General features: G+C 42.6%; 1 protein-coding gene across 9 annotated transcripts in view; it reads right to left on the bottom strand.

Annotated features, from left to right (window-relative positions):
* Nucleotides 1-5,419: 5,419 nt before the first annotated feature.
* LOC140491527 (rap1 GTPase-activating protein 2-like) overlaps nt 5,420-18,782 on the bottom strand; it is a 407,584-nt gene continuing 394,221 nt past the window's right edge. For all 9 annotated transcript variants that reach the window (XM_072589835.1, XM_072589836.1, XM_072589834.1 and 6 more), the window contains one exon: nt 5,420-12,344. Coding sequence is in view for 1 of the 9 variants with exons in the window: in XM_072589836.1 (XP_072445937.1) it covers nt 12,342-12,344 (3 nt within the window). In the remaining 8 variants the exon portion in view is untranslated. The remainder of the gene's footprint in view (nt 12,345-18,782) is intronic.

Raw genomic sequence — 18,782 nt, forward strand, 5'->3', positions numbered from 1 at the left:
GGGTTGAAGTTCCAGCTGCTCCAGTGGTGTGTAACAATAACATCTGTGGAGAAAGTGAGGACTGCAGATGCTGGAGATTAGAGTTGAAGAATGTGGTGCTGGAAAAGGACAGCCGGTCAGACAGCATCCGAGGAGCAGGTGAGTCAACGTTTCGGGCATAAGCCCTTCATCAGAATGAGGCCATTGCCTGAAATGTCAACTCATTCCCGATGAAGAGCTTATAATTTGACTGTAATAACATCTGTGAACAGGATGATTACAAAAAAAAGAGAGAAAAAAATAAAAGCAGCCCGGGGGGTGGGGCCTCTTGTGGCACAGTGCTAATATCTGTGCTCCTGAACCGAGAGGCCTGGTGCAAGTCCCACCTGCTGCAGAGGTGTGTCTAAATAGGTTGATTAGGTTTGAACAAAATCAAACTAGCAACGAACTTAAAAATATTCAATGACCCTGAACTCCACTACCCAGCTAGACTTCATAGAATGTGAGTTCCCTGATTGGACCAGGTTAACAGCCCCAATCAGGGAGCCCTAGATGACAGATAGAGGCATGTCAGAGATTCCGACACTCTCGGGGTGCTGACTCTGAAGAGGCTGTGCCGGAGTTAAGGATGATCCACTTGTAAATAAAGGTTGACTTGGTTGCCGGGATACCGAACTCTGTGAAGTTTTTTCACCCATTGGTGCAGAGAATTCCACAGCCCAAACCGCTGAGAGCAGAATGTTCCCCCTTCTTAAACTAAATGGGAGACCCCTAATTGTTATACTGTGTCCCAAACTACAAGTCTTTCCCACAAGGATAAGCATCCTCTCAGCATTGACCCTGTCAAAACCCCCTCTGGAACTCCTTTGTTTCAATAAAATCACCTCTCATTCTTCCAAACACTGACGGATACAGGCACCACCTGTCCAATATTTCCTTGAGACATCACCGTCAACATCATGAAGTGTGCTGAAATTAAATATTAAGTAATAATTTCATTGGCTGGCAGGACATGGGACTGCATAAGATTGTTTTGCTGAACAAGGGAACTGGCTGGAATCAGCTGTTAATATGCACCATAAAACCACACTCCACTCCATGGAGTGTCAGTAGCGAATCCGATAGATACATAGAGAGTAGGAACAGGCCATTCAGCCCCTTCAAGTCTGCTCTGCCATTCAGAGTTGATCCTTTATCTCCTACGATCACATTGAATGAGATAGAAACCTTGATGTTGACACTCCAGGGGTGTGAACAGATCTTTCCAAACCCTTCAAGAGTTGGGACCATTCTTGAGTAATAGCTGAGGTCTGTTCAGTTATTGGATCCTCCCAATGCCTCAGATACATGTAAATTGTACCTTGCATAATTAAGAAATGCCTTTGGGTTTGTTGTAACTATTGAGAAAAAGTCGAACCCCAATATTTGTTTGTTCTCCATACACAAAGACGGTTCAGAACTGATCTGCTTTAGTAACTGTGTATGTACATAAAGATTTTTAATGAATAAAGTATATGTTTGCAATACAAAAAATAGCTGGGATATTAAAAATCAAATTCCTCAGCTATCATGCGATGGATAAGGATAAACCATGTGAGATATTCTGTATTTTTTGCAATAAATTACTGTCATGTAGACAGAGCCATATAATCCAGCCCTTAGTACCTGTGACTGCTGGATTCAAATGTGCAGTGGGGCGAGATTGACGCAGGGGAGCAAGGGTCACTGCTTTACCACCCTATACCCATGTCTCTCTCACTCTCTCTCAAACCGTCCAAGATAACTGTGCACCTTGTGGTTTGATAAACAGTCGGTAAACCCCTTCGCTGCAAACAGAGACTTTTAAAAGAAGGTTTCAACCCAGCAACAGTGATGGCAGGGGTAAGGGATCTAGCAGGTAAAAACAAGGCCTGCAGATGCTGGAAACTAGATTCTAGATTAGAGTGGTGCTGGAAAAGCACAGCAGGTCAGGCAGCATCCGAGGAGCAGGAAAATCGACATTTCAGGCAAAAGCCCTTCATCAGGAAGCAGCCAAAACCGCAAAACTGCTTCAGATAGAGCGAATACATAAGGGATATAATCATGAAACATTATGTATTTCCCTATTTTAAAATCTGCATTGTTTACTTAGGTTAACTCCGCAAAGTTGTATTTTTCTGCATGTTTGGGGTTCAAGTGTGTGTCTGTGTGTGCTAGAATCATCCTGCACAGAAACAAACATTTTGGTCCAACTCACCCATGTGACCAGATATTTTAAACTGAACTAATCCCATTGTCTGCATTTGGCCCATAACCATCGAAACCTTTTTGCATTCATGCACCTGTCCAAATGCCTTTTAAATGTAACTGTATCCATCTCTACCACTTCCTCTGGTAGCTCATTTCATACACGCACCATCCTCTGCGTGAAAAAGTTGCCCCTCAGTTTCCTGTTAGATCTTTCCCCTCTCACCTTAAACCTATGCCCTCTAGTTTTGGATTCCCCTATCCTGGGAAAAAAGCATTGAGCGTGGAACATGTTTGTACATTTCAAAAATATTTTTAGTATTTTATTTACCAAACTGAACTGTATCAATAAAACTGATTTCTAATGTGTTAACTCGAGAGTACATGTTTGGCTTAATTCTTGCAAACTGCATAGGTACAGCCTAGTACATAATGAATTGTCAATCTAGTATCATATTCGAAAATTGAAAAACTCATTGTTGTCACCAGGTGGGAAAAGAGAAAAAAAAAGTTACCCCTCCTGTACCAATAATTTTTTTTTCTTGTGTGTGTTTTCAATTGCTGCGTGGTATGAAATGGTAGAATTACCTTGATGACTGATTTATTTTGCTAACATATTTGCCTAAACTTTATGGACCAGTAGCAGGAATCTGAAACTGCAAGGAATGAGAAAAGTTATTTATTTCACCAAACCCGCACTCTCTGACAGAGCATGTGGTAGTGATGCCACAGGTAACCAAACTGGCCTTATTTGCCCCCTACCATTTCAGGCACTTCAGTAAATCACTACATTACTGTGCAACCTGGCTATTGCTCCTGTCGGAAAAGACGTCCTGCCCGCTTGGAGCTGGGGAGGGGAGAGGATGGTCTCTTCTGCAAAAGTGCTGAGTCGCACTTCCTGTTGCTCCCCCCCCCGCCCCCACCACCCCACCACCACCCCAACATTTGCAAACCCCACCCTGTGGCTCCCCCTCCTCATTGCAATGTCATCCCTGAGCCTGTGTCCCTCCGGTCTCTGGAACCTCAGCTGAATGTAGTTCCAACAGCAGTCACTGTCTCCCCATGGGGTGCTGCTCAGTGCAGAAGAACTGCCCTGATCTTAATTTACTCTTCACAGGATGACCACCTCTGGTCCTGTATCCTGTTTGATTTTATAAAAAGTCATTCAGAATTTACGAATTCTACTGTCCGTTTTTAACCTGGAGTCTGTCGCTCTCCAGAGGGTTGTGAGTGACCCCCAGAATCTGAAGGCAGATTGTTAATTTACATTAATCTGATATTTTTCACATGGAGGCCATGTTGAAACCAACCAGGGGACCTCTCCCTGATTAATATTTGTCTTTGATTTTGTCATGGGACGTGGGCTTGGTTTGGTGAGGCCAGAATTTATTGCCTATATCAAATTGCTCTTGAATCGAATGGTTGATTAGGCCAGTTCAGAGGTTAGCTAGGAATCAACCACATTGCTGTGGGTCTGGAGTTACATAACTTTTGTTCAGTCATGTAGACATCACTGGCTAGTTCTGCATTTATTGCCCATCCCTACTTTCCCCAGAGAAGGTGGTAGCCCTCTTGAACTGTTGCAATCCATTTGGACAAGAATGGCAGACCTTTTTTTCCTAAAGGGGCACCAGTGAACCAGGTGTGTCTTTACAACAATGAACAATAGTTTCATGGTCACTGTTACTGAGAATAGCTTTTAATTCCAGATTTCTTTTTGATTAATTGAATTCAAATTGTGTTACTTGCCCAGGTGGGATTTGAACCCATGTCACTAAAGAATAGGCCTGCTCTAGTGATAGTACCATTACACATTATTCTGGTATAACGTGTGTTTCGTCAACACAAATTGGCTTCAGGGCAATTGACAAATTGTGGACACAGTTTGGAGAGCGCAAACTTTCTACTGAATGGGTATAGTGATTTTCTATAGCAATCTTCTACTGTGCAATTTTCAATAACAGATTCTCATAGTGCAAAGTCACAGAAGGACATAACTCTCATGTTATAGCAGAACAACATGTGCGTCATCACCTCCCTCACCAAAACAACATTGTTAGATCATATGAATGGGTCATTATGACAATACTGTTTGTGGGATCTTGCTGTGTGTAACCTGGTTGCTGTATTTCCAACATTCTGGTACTGACTACACCTAAAAACTATGAAGTTGGCTGTGAAATGTGTTGGCTTGCCCAGGGATGTTGACAGGCACTATATAATGGTTAAACCTTTCATGATGAACACACTATTCCTGTTCCTGAATGTGCAACACTTTGAATTCATCACTGGGTGAAAAATATATGATTGTGAATCAGCAGCTCTTTTGACACCTGGTATAATGTTTTTTTTCTCACTGTGGATGTGCTGGTTTATTACAACCTCATTATCTACATCGTGGTATCATTTTCTAAGAGTAAATGGCAGTCTCTTGGTAGCAAAACTGTCACGCCAGAACTGTGTTGCTATTTTCGTATAGGCATGTTTGAACAAAGTCCTCTGATCTATCTTTTGCAGCATGGGAAGAGGCCATTCAGCCCACTGTGTCTGTACCTGCTCTCCAAATCAGAGACACACTAAAGCTTGGGGAAGCTGCTGCCAAGATGCAATGGGGAAAGACCACCATCTATTGTCTTTCAGCCAAAGTTAAATGGGAATCCATTCAGTTAAGGGTCCCTCAAGTATATGTAACTATAGTCTAGTACAAGTAAGAAATGTCTTTGGTTTGTTTGTTGGGTAGAGTCAAACTCCAATGTTTGTTTCTTCATATTTTATTGTACAGAACTGAACTGTGTTATGGACTCAAAATGTTTCTGCAGATATTTTTATGAATAAAGTACATTTTTGAAATGAGAAAAAGCTCTCCAAGTCAGCATATCACATTCTCTTGTGTTCTTCTCAAAATCCAGCTTACTGCTCCTTTTAAAAAAAAGACCAGGTAATTCACTGGTGAATGAGTTGAGTGAACCTGCCTCCACCACACTCTCAGGCAGTAACATTCCTGACTCCAGGCATTCATTGAAAAAGTGGATAAGTTTTTCCTAATATTGTTTTTGCTTATTTGACTAATTAATTCAAATCTGTACCTTCTCTTTCCTAAGTACACTTGCTCAAGCTCCAGGTCGAACCATAGTCCCTCTGGCTTCTACGTACGGAGCTTATAAACGTGCTATGAATATATCATAAGAAGTACCTAGATTAAGACTCGAAATCATTTTGACACAAAATACATTTATTATTGTGTAGCGTCACACAGAAACATGGGCAAAATATACAAACAAGGATGTTTGACATCCTCCAGTTTTTACATCACAACGAAAGGAATTTTGCCATAGTAGCAATAAATTAATTGTACAATATTTACATCCGTGGATAGGTCAGGCAGCTTCATAAGTCTCTGCCACATCTCATTAACAGTTCCACACACATAATCCTAACCATTCACCCTAGTTCATGTCAAAAAGCCCTCAACTGTAGGTCCTGGTCCCACTGTTTTGAATTTCAAGTGTTTTGCATTCTGTGTTTGATCAATACACAGGAGTTAGCAGGAGTGTAGCTCCAGGAACCTCTTGCATTTCAAAGATGACACCTACTGGGGCGTGTTTATGTATATGTGTGACAGTGAAACAGAAGAAAAATCACATTATAGACACATTGGCATTAGGCTGGTGCCTACTGGCTTTAAGTGATGCCATCAACTTCAATCTCCTGAGAATCATTCTGTTAATGGCACTTCACCATTCAATGCAGTAAACATCCTGAGGTTCTTCATAAAGGCAAAAGAATACTAAACGTTAGTGAAAATACTTGGAGAAGTGGCTCCAAGAAGTCTTTTAATAGCAGATACAAAGGGGGCAAGGAAGAATGTTTCAGACAGTGAGATTGCTGATATCTTTGGCACTGTGGTGAAAGGATGGGAAGGATGTACAGCCCACTGGAGTTTGACAATATCAGACATGCCAATTCACCAAGTCTCTGCAGTCAGACCTCCCTTACAGAGTCTGTTCAGTCTATCCCCCTTTGATTTACAACTTAGCTCAGCCCAGACGGAAAAGGACAAGGCTTAGCTGACCAGCTCTCTCCTTGAGCTAACCTCACTGACTGAGAGAAAGCCGGTGTGATTTTCACCACTCCGCAGTACCAATATGAACATGTCCCCCAACATAGAATGAATATTGTCATCAGACTAACTGTGTGTGCAGTCTCAAACTCATGACCATAGGGAAAGTATCCACCAGTTAGAAGCCCACTAAGTGATTTATCTCTCCATCCTTAAACAAACAGCATTACAAATTAAGTTGAATTTTATGATTTATTTAAAAGACATATTCAGATTTATCCAGAGCTGTAATATTTGCAACCTCAAATAAATACTTTCCATACACCTGTCAGCCATTTTGTTCAATTTGTCAATGGTGAAGGTCAAACTTGGAAAATCAAGATGACAGAACTGATATCTGGTTATAGGCTGTGATAATACCTGAGGCAATAAAGTGGTTAAGTGCTGCTTTTTTAAATAGTTTTTTTTGTGTTTTCTATTTCTCTGTTTATCATTCCTTTGTCAACAGCGTGATATTTATAATGTTTGTAATGTCTAAAGGGAAATGCATTTATTTAAATTCAGTCTGAGGTGAATCTCTCTTGAATGTCCATGCAGGGATGAGTGACTGTGCAGGGAAGTGTGGGGAACCAGAATCTAACCTCTATCTGTCGCCTCCAGATTACACAAACCAGGACAAGATGTTTTCCAAGATGCAAGAAGTGGGGAGTACAATCTTAAATTCCAACACCAACTATGGTTGATTACAAGGAGAGTCTTGCAAATTCAGTTCAGATTTTGGTAACCACACAGAAGAATACAGAATACTTGATTTTGAATTTGTGCAACAACCATACAAGATGACTTCCATTAAACCAGTGATTAGACATTCTCTGGGCATCAGGAAGGCTCCTAAATCTGCTGCCTCTAAGATCATAGGTGATTTACAGTCAATTCAATCATAGTCACCTTACAGAGGGCCAACATAGGACAGAACCATCTAGCTGTGTCTTGTGGATGTGGTGTTAAAATAATCATTTCAGTTCTGAAATAAGGGCAAGAATACAAAACATGTGTTGAAATGCTTGGAAAACATTTTAGAATTTCAAAGGAGATCTTGTCAGATTTTGACCCTGCCTTTTCTCCGAGAGTGAAGGGTTTTTAAATGGTGCAAACTTCCGTGACAGATGGAAAATAACTGGCCAAGCACATTTCAATTGCGACAGGCTGGTGAGTGGAAGGGAGAGAAAGGACAAGTTCGGAGTTAAAATGAGTAGAAGAGAGGACAATGAGAGAGTGGGGAGAAATGAAGGAAACAGATAGAATGGAAATCCACTCGAATGAGAGAGACAGAGAAGTAGGAGAGAGAAAGTCAAAATAAATTGATGAGAATGAAAGGAGATGATACAACAAGAGATTCAGGTGGGAGACAATATTTATGGAACTCCAAGGGGAAGCAGAGAGTTAGAGATTCGACAGAAAATAGGAAGAGTGACTAGGAAGAGTGCTATGTAATGAGCCAGATTTTATAAAAGATCTTAAGGTAAGGGAATGCTTAGGAGGTGGTGAATATAATATGATAGAGTTCAGATGGTAAAGAGAGAAGGCAAAATTGGATGTAATGATGTTACAGTTAGCTAAAGGTAATTGCAGGGACATGAGAAAGGAACTGACGAAAATTGACTGGAAGCAGAGCCTAGTGGGGAAGACAGTAGAGCAACAATTGCAGGAGCTTCTGGGTGTAATTGAGGACACAGTACAGAGGTTCATCTCAAAGGGGAGGGGGGGAGGGGGTGGAATTAGAGAGCCATGGCTGACGAAGGAAGCCAGGAAATGTATCAAAGAAAAAGAGACAGCCTATAAAGTGGCCAAGAACAAGCAATGGGAACTCAGAAGATTGGGAAGACTACAAAAACAAACAGAGAACAACAAAGAGAGAAATAAGGAAGGAGAGGATCAAATATGAAGGTAAGCTAGCCAGTAATATTAGAAATGATAGTAAATTTTCTTTCAATACATCAGAAACCAAAGAGAGGCAAAAGTAGACATTGGGCTGCTCCAAATTGATGCAGGAAGGCTAGTGATGGGAGATAAAGAAATAGCTGAAGAACTTAATAAATACTTTGTGTCAGTCTTCACAATGGAAGACATGAGTAATATCCCAACAATTAAGGAGAGCCAGGGGCAGAGTTGAGTATGGTAGTCATTACAAAAAGAAAGTGCTAGAAAAGCTAAAAGGTCTAAAAATTGATAAATCTCCTGGCCCCAATGGTTACATCCTGGAGTTCTGAGGGAGGTAGCTGAGGAAATAGCGGAGGCGTTGGCTGTGATCTTTCAAAAATCACTGGAGTCAGGGAAAGTCCCAGATGATTGGAAATTTGCTGTTATAACCCCCTTATTCAAGAAAGGATCAAAGATTATAGACCAATTAGCCTAATCTCAGTTGCAAGTAAAATTCTAGAATCCATTGTTAAGGATGAGATTTCTAAATTCTTGGAACTGCAGAGTCGGAATTGAACAAGTCAGCATAGAGTTAGTAAGGGGAGGTTGTGCCTGGCAAACCTGTTAGAATTCTTTGAAGAGGTAACAAGTAGGTTAGACTAGGGAAACCCAGTGGATGTTATCAATCTAGACTTGAAAAAGGCCTTTGATAAGGTGTCTCATAGGAGGCTGCTAAGTAAGGTGAGGGCCCATGATGTTCGAGGTGAGCTACTGGTATGGATTGAGGATTGGCTGTCTGACAGAAGGCAGAGAGTTAGGATAAAAGGTTCTTTTTCAGAATGGCAGCTGGTGACAAGTGGTGTCCTGCAGGGTTCAGTTTTGGGGCCGCAGCTGTTCACTTTATATATTAATGATCTGGATGAAGGGACTGGGGGCATTGTGGTGAAGTTTGCCAATGATACAAAGTTAGGCCGACAGGCAGGTAGTACTGAGAAGATGGGGAGACTGCAGAAAGACTTAGACAGTTTCGGACAGTGCTCCAGTAAATGGTTGATGAAATTCAATGTGAGCAAATGCGAGGTCTTGCACTTTGGAAAAAAGAATGCAGGCATGGACTATTTTTTAAGTGGTGAGAAAATTATGGTGAGTCAAAGTACAAAGTACAAAGGGATCTGGGAGCGCTAGGCCAGGATTCTCTCAAGGTTGACTTGCAGGTTGAGATGGTGGTTAAGAAAGCAAATGTAATGTTGTAATTTATCTCAAGACAGTTGGAATGTAAAAGCAGTGATGTGCTTCCGAGACTATATAAAGCACTAGTTAGGCCCAGTTTAGAATACTGTGTCCAATTTTGGGCCCCACACCTCATGAAGGACATACTGGCACTGGAGCACGTCCAGCGGAGATTCACACGGATGATCCCTTGAATGGTAGGCCTAACATATGATAATCAGCTGAGGATCCTGGGATTGTATTCATTAGAGTTTAGAAGGTTGAGGGGAGATCTAATAGAAACTTACAAGATAATGCATGGCTTAGAAAGGGTGAACACTGGGAAGTTGTTTCCATTAGGTGGGGAGACTAGGACCCGTGGGCACAGCCTTAGATTTAGAGGGGGTCAATTTAGAATGGGAATGAGGAGACATTTCTTCAGTCAGACAGTGGTGGGCTTGTGGAATTCATTGCCACGAAGCGCAGTGGAGGCTGGGACGTTACATGTCTTCAAGGCAGAGTTTGATAAATTCTTAATCTCGCAAGGAATTAAGGGATACAGGGAGAGTCCGGGTAAGTGGAGTTGAAATGCCCATCAGCCATGATTAAATGGCAGAGTGGACTTGATTGGCCAAATGGCCTTACTTCCACTCCTATGTCTTCTGGTCTTATGGAATTAGTGAGTGAGGCACAGCGAGAAAAGGAGAAAGAGAGGATAATGAAAACAGAAAATATTAGAATGAGTTAGAGGAAAGTGAGTGGGGTGTTATTTCCTTGGTCCAGATTACTTCACATTCAAATCTGTGAGATAAAATACCTGTTGTGATCCAACCCCCAAAGGATTTGACTCCACATCATAGCAGGGCACCAAGACAATCTTCTATAACTTTTCAACCTTATGTTTGCATTTCTTTTAACCTTAATGCAAATTCTAACATGTAGTTTTTGTTGAATTTTGTTTGAATTAGCTGATGCTAATCAGACTACACAGAGTAATCCTCACAATGAAAACGCTCCAAATCAGCTAAGTGAGAACTGTACACCTTTACAGACAGGCCTGGGCCCTTGACTGTGACCAATACAAACAGAGCAATTCTGGTCAAAATTGCAATGGCAGAAAACTTCTCACAGTTGTCCCTGAGCTGATTAGGGCAGCAGACATGGCCTTTTTCAAAAGAGCTCTCTCTCTCTCTACAAAACAGCTTTTGACAATTCCACTGTAACCTCCAATTAATTAAAAACTCAACATGATGATACAATACACACTGACTAATCAGTTTCTGAGTGGTGTCACTTTTCTGAAAATGGAAAGATGTCAGTCTACATCAAATTGGGAAGTTTATCAAACACTGTTCCATGGGATAGTATCAAAGTAAGGCCAAACTTTGGGGGCTCTCACATAATAAAGGATTTCTGTTTCTCTTGCCAATTTTAATACTGAATAAAGTAGGTTCGGGACAAGAGAGAACCAGGGAATAGTTGGCAGCTCTTCCAGGGCTGGAGGAGAATGCCGACACCAAACCAGAACAGTCTTTGAATTAGAAATCAAGGGTTATTTCTGTACACTGGTTATCCTTTTGTCAGGAAGGGACACAGAATGTACATCAAGCTGTTAGAGGTTAGTGAATAGGGTGGACATGGTGAAGTTTGGATCTCTCACATTTAGTAAGTGGTTTTTGGGTGAGGATGGCACCATGGGTTGGGGGCACTTGTTCATGGCAACCTTGGGGGTGACACTAATAATTGTTGGTGTTCTGCAACACATGGACCTACTGCCACAGGAATGGGGTGGAAGGCTGTTCAGGCCAGATTCACTTTAGTGCCCAAACTGCGCAAGAGGTGAGTAATCATTTATTACCATCCAGTGCCCAGCCAAAAGGGGCGAGATCTGGTGCCTGCCATCTGACTTTCAAAACCAAGGATGACATAGACAAACAAAAAAGAGATAAAATAAAACTGGATAGGAAAGTGCTTGAAGCCTTCACAAGATATATCAATCACATTGTTCAGGGAACAAACTAAAATGAATTATAATCTTGTTGAGCATGTTTTACTGTAATCCTTCAAAGACCCAGGACCGAGAAAGGCAGATTTTTTTTTACTTTGAACATCTATCGCGTTTAAATGTAACATCAGATATACAGATGACAAACCTAGCTGGACACAACGAACATTTTTGTTAATTGGCAGTGTAAACATAGTGGATAACAGGTTACAACACAAAGTTTAGGCTCTGGTACAATTACTGTGCGAAGCAACATTGGCAGGGATTCAGGTACAACCACCTCACTGCCTCAGAATGACTAGACAAGGGAGGATGTGTTTGAAGATTGATATCCCTGAGGTGTCCTGGTTTTGTTGCCCTCTGTCCTTGGACAGAAGGCAGTGAGATCACCTCAAATGTTTTCCCAGTGGGCTTGGAGACCTCTAGGAGGTCTGGTTTTAGGATATGCAGAATCTCTTTCAATATATCTGTCCCAGGTACATCCCATCATATGTTGCAAAGAAGCAAGCTTAATGCTTTTGAAACAGTACCTCATCAGTGAAGTGCCCATAGAACGCTTCTTTTCAAGAGGCTGCAGCACCAAGCAAGGGAAGGATACAGGGGACATTGAAGATTATCCATATCTTCTATAGCGTACATGCGTTAGACTGCTGAATTACCTAAACCCTGACAGTAACACATCTCTGAGTGGGCCCTGAATAGGCCTGCCATGAAGCTGGAGTGGACTACCTGAACCCCTGTAACAGCAGATGTAGGACAGAATTTCCTGGTGATTTCCAGCCTCCCAGGACACAGGAAGGTGTGTTTCAGATGCAGAAAGGACGGGTGCAGCTCAAGGTGAACCGGCTGTAGCTACATTTGCGGTGAATGGAAATTTCCACTAGCTGTTGGAGGGAATGAAGGGCGCCTTTACTGTCAGCCGGATTATCCCTGAAATGGTGTTCACTGAAAAACAATTTACAGAGAGTATAGACAGCAGAACACTCAAGATTAATGAAACTAAGTATTTTCAAAATAAACTTTAAAAGCAGTTTCAAAACTAGACTTTGGTCTGTGCCATACAGCAATCCTTAATGGCTTTATGTGAAGTTGCTTTGTGCATTATTTTGACTCTGTGACCTTGACAATTTTAAATTGTTTCAAGCCTCTGTTATAACAAGAGTAACTAGTCACCAGCCTATGCCACTTTTATAAGAAAGTTCATATTTACTGTGCATAGTTTTCTGTTTTTGCAACCATAGTGTTGATTAAAATGATTTTCCTCATAAAATTACAGGATCCAATAGGTGGAAATGCAAAGAAGTAAACTTTGTAGCTGGTGCTCATCTGGGTTCATATATAAATACCAATCAGTCAGACATGGATTAGTGAGAGAATTGTGATTTTATTCTTCAAATATTCAACACTCCCTCAGTTTTCTCTCCAGACATTATGCATAGATATCCTTTCCATGCAGTTTTAGCTGCATCTGATTAAAGACAGGGGTGTCAAGGGGCTAACTGACCATGCAGACTGCAGTCCCTAAGGCAATTTTTTCAGAGACCAGCAATTAAGTTCAGGGATTGATATGATACCTTGTTGGGCTATTTTTCCTTTACTCTGCCATGGGATGTGGATGTCACTGGCAACACCAATATTTGTTGCTTATCTCTAATTGCCCTCAAACTCATTTCAGAGTCAACCACATCACTGTGGGTCTGTATTCATTGTAGGCCAGACCAGGTAAGGAAGATAGATTTCCTTCCTTGAGGGTGGCACGGTGGCTCATTGGTTAGCACTGCTGCCTCACAGTACCAGGGACCCAGTTTCGGGCGACTGTCTGTGTGGAGTTTGCAAATTCTCCCTGTGTCTGCGTGGGTTTCCTCCGGTGCTCTGGTTTCCTCCCACAATCCAAAGAAGTACAGGTCAGGTGAATTGGCCATGCTAAATTGCCCCATGGAGTTAGGTGCATTAGTGAGAGGGAAATGGGTCTGGATGGGTTACTAATCGGAGGGTTGGTGTGGACTTGTTGGCTGAAAGGCCTGTTTCCACACCCTTCAGGGAATCTAATCTAATCAATTAGTGAACCAGGTGAGTTTTTTTTTGATGATTTATGATAGCTGCCTGGTCACCATCACCAATTAAATTTATATCCTAGATTTGTTAATTTAGCAGTAATGGTGAGAGTCTGAACCCACGTCCCCAGCTTGAGACTCTCAAGTACATACCCAGCAACATTACTATATCACCATCTCCCCACAATCATCCACTGCCCAAATAGTGATGGATTTAAAACATAAGCTATGAGGGTGTCTAATTGTCTAGCTCCGGTCCAGAGGTGAAATTAATCCTGTTGGAGCTAAAGGGCTTCAAGGAACCAGACAGTCTCACTGAGGCCAGGGCAAGAAGCTTAAGAGAAAACTGTGGAAAGAGACTAGGTTAGTGTTAGTGATCTCAACAGATCTGGCCGCATCTTGGAGTGAGAAAAAAGGGTTTATATTTCAAGTCCAACATGAGTCTTCTTTGGAACACTTACAGTCATAGAGTCGTACAGCATTGAAACAGACACTCGGTCCAATCCGTCCATGCCGACCAGATATCCCAACCCAATCTAATCCCACCTGCCAGCACCCGGCCCATATCCCTCCAAACCCTTCCTATTCATATACCCATCCAAATGCCTCTTAAATGTTGCAATTGTACCAGCCTCCACCACTTCCTCTGGCAGCTCATTCCATATACGTATCACCCTCTGCGTGAAAAAGTTGCCCCTTAGGTCTCTTTTATATCTTTCCCCTCTCACCCTAAACCTATGCCCTCTAATTCTGGACTCCCCGACCCCAGGGAAAAGACTTTGTCTATTTATCCTATCCATGCCCCTCATAATTTTGTAAACGTCTATAAGGTCACCCCTCAGCCTCCAACGCTCCAGGGAATACAGCCCTAGCCTGTTCAGCTTCTCCCCATAGCTCGAATCCTCCAACCCTGGCAACATTCTTGAAAATCTTTTCTGAACCCTTGCAAGTTTCACAACATCTTTCCCATAGGAAGGAGACCAGAATTGCATGCAATATTCGAACAGTGGCCTAACCAATGTCCTGTACAGCCGCAACATGACCTCCCAACTCCTGTACTCAATACTCTGACCAACAAAGGAAAGCATACTAAACGCCTTCTTCACTATCCTATCTACCTGCGACTCCACTTTCAAGGAGTTATGAACCTGCACTCCAAGGTCTCTTTGTTCAGCAACACTCCCTAGGACCTTACCATTAAGTGTATAAGTCCTGCTAAGATTTGCTTTCCAAAAATGCAGCACCTCGCATTTATCTGAATTAAACTCCATCTGCCACTTCTCAGCCCATTGGCCCATCTGGTCCAGATCCTGTTGTAATCTGAGGTAATCCTTCTCGCTGTCCACTACACCTCCAATTCTGGTGTCATCTGCAAACTTACTAACTGTACCTCTTATGTTCGCTTTCAAATCATTTATGTAAATGACAAAAAGTAGAGGACCCAGCACCGATCCTTGTGGCATTCCACTGGTCACAGGCCTCCAATCTGAAAAAACAACCCTTCACCACCACCTCTTCTACCTTTGTGCCAGTTCTGTATCCAAATGGCTAGTTCTCCCTGTATTCCATGAGATCTAACCTTGCTAATCAATCTCCCATGGGGAACCTTGTCGAACGTCTTACTGAAGTCTATATAGATCACGTATACTGCTCTGCCTCATCAATCCTCTTTGTTACTTCTTCAAAAAACTCAATCAAGTTTGTGAGACACGATTTCCCACGCACTAAACCATGTTGACTAACCCTGATCAGTCCTTGCCTTTCCAAATACATGTACATCCTGTCCCTCAGGATTCCCTCCAACAACTTGCCCACCGCCAGGGTCAGGCTCACTGATCTATAGTTCCCTGGCTTGTCTTTACCACCCTTCTTAAACAATGGCACCACGTTTGCCAACCTCCAGTCTTCCGGCACCTCACCTGTAACTATTGATGATACAAATATCTCGGCAAGACGCCCAGCAATCACTTCTCTAGCTTCCCACAGAGTTCTCGGATACACCTGATCAGGTCCTGGGGATTTATCCCAAACAGATCCAAAAAAGCATCAGATCAGACTCGAAACATTAACTCTGATTTTATCTTCACAGATGCTGTCACATCTATTGAGTCTCTCCAGCATCTTTTGGTTGTATTTATCCTAAGGTGAGAGGGTCATCTTATGGGAAGGGATTTAGTAAAATGGACCAGTCTTTGGAATTTAGAAGAATGACAGAACATCTCATTGAAATGTATAAAGTTCTTAGAGACCTTGATTGGGCAGATGCTGCTACCCCTAGCTGCGAAGTTTAGCATCATAGGTCCCATTGATAAGCAGATAGCTATTGAAGATTGAGACTTCTTACACATAATGTTGTGAAGCTTTTGGTTTCTCTAACCCAGAGACCAGTGGAGTCAATGGCTGTATTCAAGACTGAGTCAATGTATTTTTATATGGTGAGTGAATCAAGGAATGTGGTGATAAGGTGAAAATGTTGAGATATTGATCTCAGCCATGATCTTACTGAATGATGGGTCATTCTTCAGTGGGTATGATTTACTCCAGCTCCTGTCTCTTGTGTTCTACTCTGCACTTTCTGTTTTCATTTTCGATGTGCGACATTTTTTTATGAGTAATCAATCCAGTGAACCTTCATTGCACTCTGTCTGAGGCAACTCGATTTTTCCTTTGATAAAAAATTGTGTAAGGCATTCCAGATGTCTCTTACAAGTACTGTGGGATCACACAGAATCACCAAAGTCCTACAAAACTGGAGCAAGGTTCCTGCTAGTAAATTGGGAGAATGTGAGGACTGCAGATGCTGGAGATTAGAGTCAAAAGGTGTGGCGCTAGAAAAGCACAGCTGGTCAGGCAGCATCCAAGGAGCAGCAGAGTCAGCGTTTTGAGCATAAGCTTTTCATCAGGAATGGGAGGGTGGCCCAACGGGGCTGAGAGATGGGGGAGGGGGTTTAGTGAGGAGGTAGCTGGGAATGTGATAGATCGATGGAGGTGGGAGCTGATGGTGATAGGTTGGAGAGGAGGGTGGAGCGGATAGGTGGGAAGGAAGATTAACAGGTAGGACAGTTCAAGAGGGCGAGTTGGAGGGCTGGAATTTGGGATAAGGTGGGGGATGGGAAATGAGGAAACTGGAGAAATCAATATTGATCCTGTGTGGTTGGAGGGTCCCAAGGCAGAAGATGAGGCGTTCTTCCTCCAGGTATCGGGTGGCTAGAGTTTGGCGGTGGAGGCGGCCCAGGACTCACAGGTCCTTGGTGGAGTGGGAGGGGGAGTTGAAGTGTTCGACCACAGAGCAATGGGGTTGTTTACTGTGTGTCCCAGAGATGTATCTATTATCCATACCTTGAAGTTTTCTTCCTCCCCATCAATTTCTAAACTATTTACTAGACTAACACCTGGAACAAACTGGTGTTTTATGACAGAACTTTGGACAGGCTAGGATTGAATTCGCTGGAGTTTAGAAGAGCAAATGGTGATTTGAATGAAACATATCATACAGTCACAAATTCATCGAGTCATACAGCACAGAAATAGATCCTTCGGTCCAATTCGTCCTTGTTGACCAGGTATAGAGTCATAGAGTCATAGAGATGTACAGCATGGAAACAGACCCTTCGGCCCAACCTGTCCATGCAGACCAGATATCCCAACCCAATCTAGTCCCACCTGCCAGCACCCGGCCCATATCCCTCCAAACCCTTCCTATTCATATACCCATCCAAATTGTTCCAGCCTCCACCACATCCTCTGGCAGCTCATTCCATACACATTAGGTCTCTTTTATATCTTTCCCCTCTCACCCTAAACCTATGCCCTCTAGTTCTGGACTCCCCCAACCCAGGGAAAAGACTTTGTTTATTTATCCTATCCATGCCCCTCATACTTTTGTAAACCTCTAAAAGGTCACCCCTTAGCCTCCGACGATCCAGGGAATACAGCCCCAGCCTTTTCAGCCTCTCCCTATAGCTCAAATCCTCCAACCCTGGCAACATCCTTGTAAATCTTTTCTGAACCCTTTTAAGTTTCACAACATCTTGACCATAGGAAGGAGACCAGAATTGCACGCAATATTCCAGCAGTGGCCTAACCATTGTCCTGTACAGCCGCAACATGACCTCCCAACTCCTGTACTTAATACTCTGACCAATAAAGGAAAGCATACCAAACACCTCCTTCACTATCCTATCTACCTGCAACTCCACTTTCAAGGAGCTATGAACCTGCACTCCAAGGTCTCTTTGTTCAGCAACACTCCCTGGGACCTTACCATTAAGTGTATAAGTTCTGCTAAGATTTGCTTTCCCAAAATGCAGCACTTCGCATTTATCTGAATTAAACTCCATCTGCCACTTCTCAGCCCATTGGCCCATCTGGTCAAGATCCTGTTGTAATCTGAGGTAACCCTCTTTGCTGTCCACTACACTTCCAATTTTGGTGTCATCTGCAAACTTACTAACTGTACCTCCAGTGCCATTTGCCAACATTTGGACCATATTCCTCAGGACTCATCCTATTCATATACCCATCCATGTTGTAATTCAGATCCTGAGGGGATGTGGGAAGATGTGTTAAGGATGGGTGAATCAAGAACTAGGGTGACTGTTTAAAAAAATAAAAGTTGCCTTTTTAAGATAGAAAGGAGCAGTTTTTTTTCAGAGGGTCACGGAGTCATAGAGATCTATAGCACATAAAAAGGACCTTCAGCCCATTGTATGTGTATCAGTCAAAAATAATCCCATTTCCCATCACTTGAGCTATAGCCTAGCAATGCCTTGGCATAATGAGCCTTTGGAACTCTCTTCCTCACAATGAGGAGAAAAGAAGAGCATTTGAATTTTTTTAAGTCAGAGGGAGATAGATTCTATTTAAGCAAGGGGTGAAAGGTTATTAGGGGTAGACAGGAAAATGGCATTGAGGTTACAATCAGATTAGATTAGTTACAGTGTGGAAACAGCCCCTTCGGCCCAACTAGTCCACACCGACCCGCCGAAGTGCAACCCACTGAGACCCCATTCTCCTACATTTACCCCTTCACCTAACCTGCACATTTTTGGACTGTGGGAGGAAACTGGAGCACCTGGAGGAAACCCACGCAGACACGCGGAGAATGTGCAAATTCCACACAGTCAGTCGCCTGAGGCGGGAATTGAACCCGGGTCTCTGGCGCTGTGAGATAGCAACGCTCCCACAAATCAGCTGTGGTCTTACTGTATAATGGAGAAGATTTGAATGGAGGGTGTGTGACTCCTGTTCCTAATTCACATGTTCTTGCGTATATTGCAGGGAATATATTGATAAAACGCACTCATATAAGGAATGGAGAAGGACTGAC

Source organism: Chiloscyllium punctatum, chromosome 19 (assembly GCF_047496795.1).
Source record: "Chiloscyllium punctatum isolate Juve2018m chromosome 19, sChiPun1.3, whole genome shotgun sequence".
Taxonomy (NCBI): domain Eukaryota; kingdom Metazoa; phylum Chordata; class Chondrichthyes; order Orectolobiformes; family Hemiscylliidae; genus Chiloscyllium; species Chiloscyllium punctatum.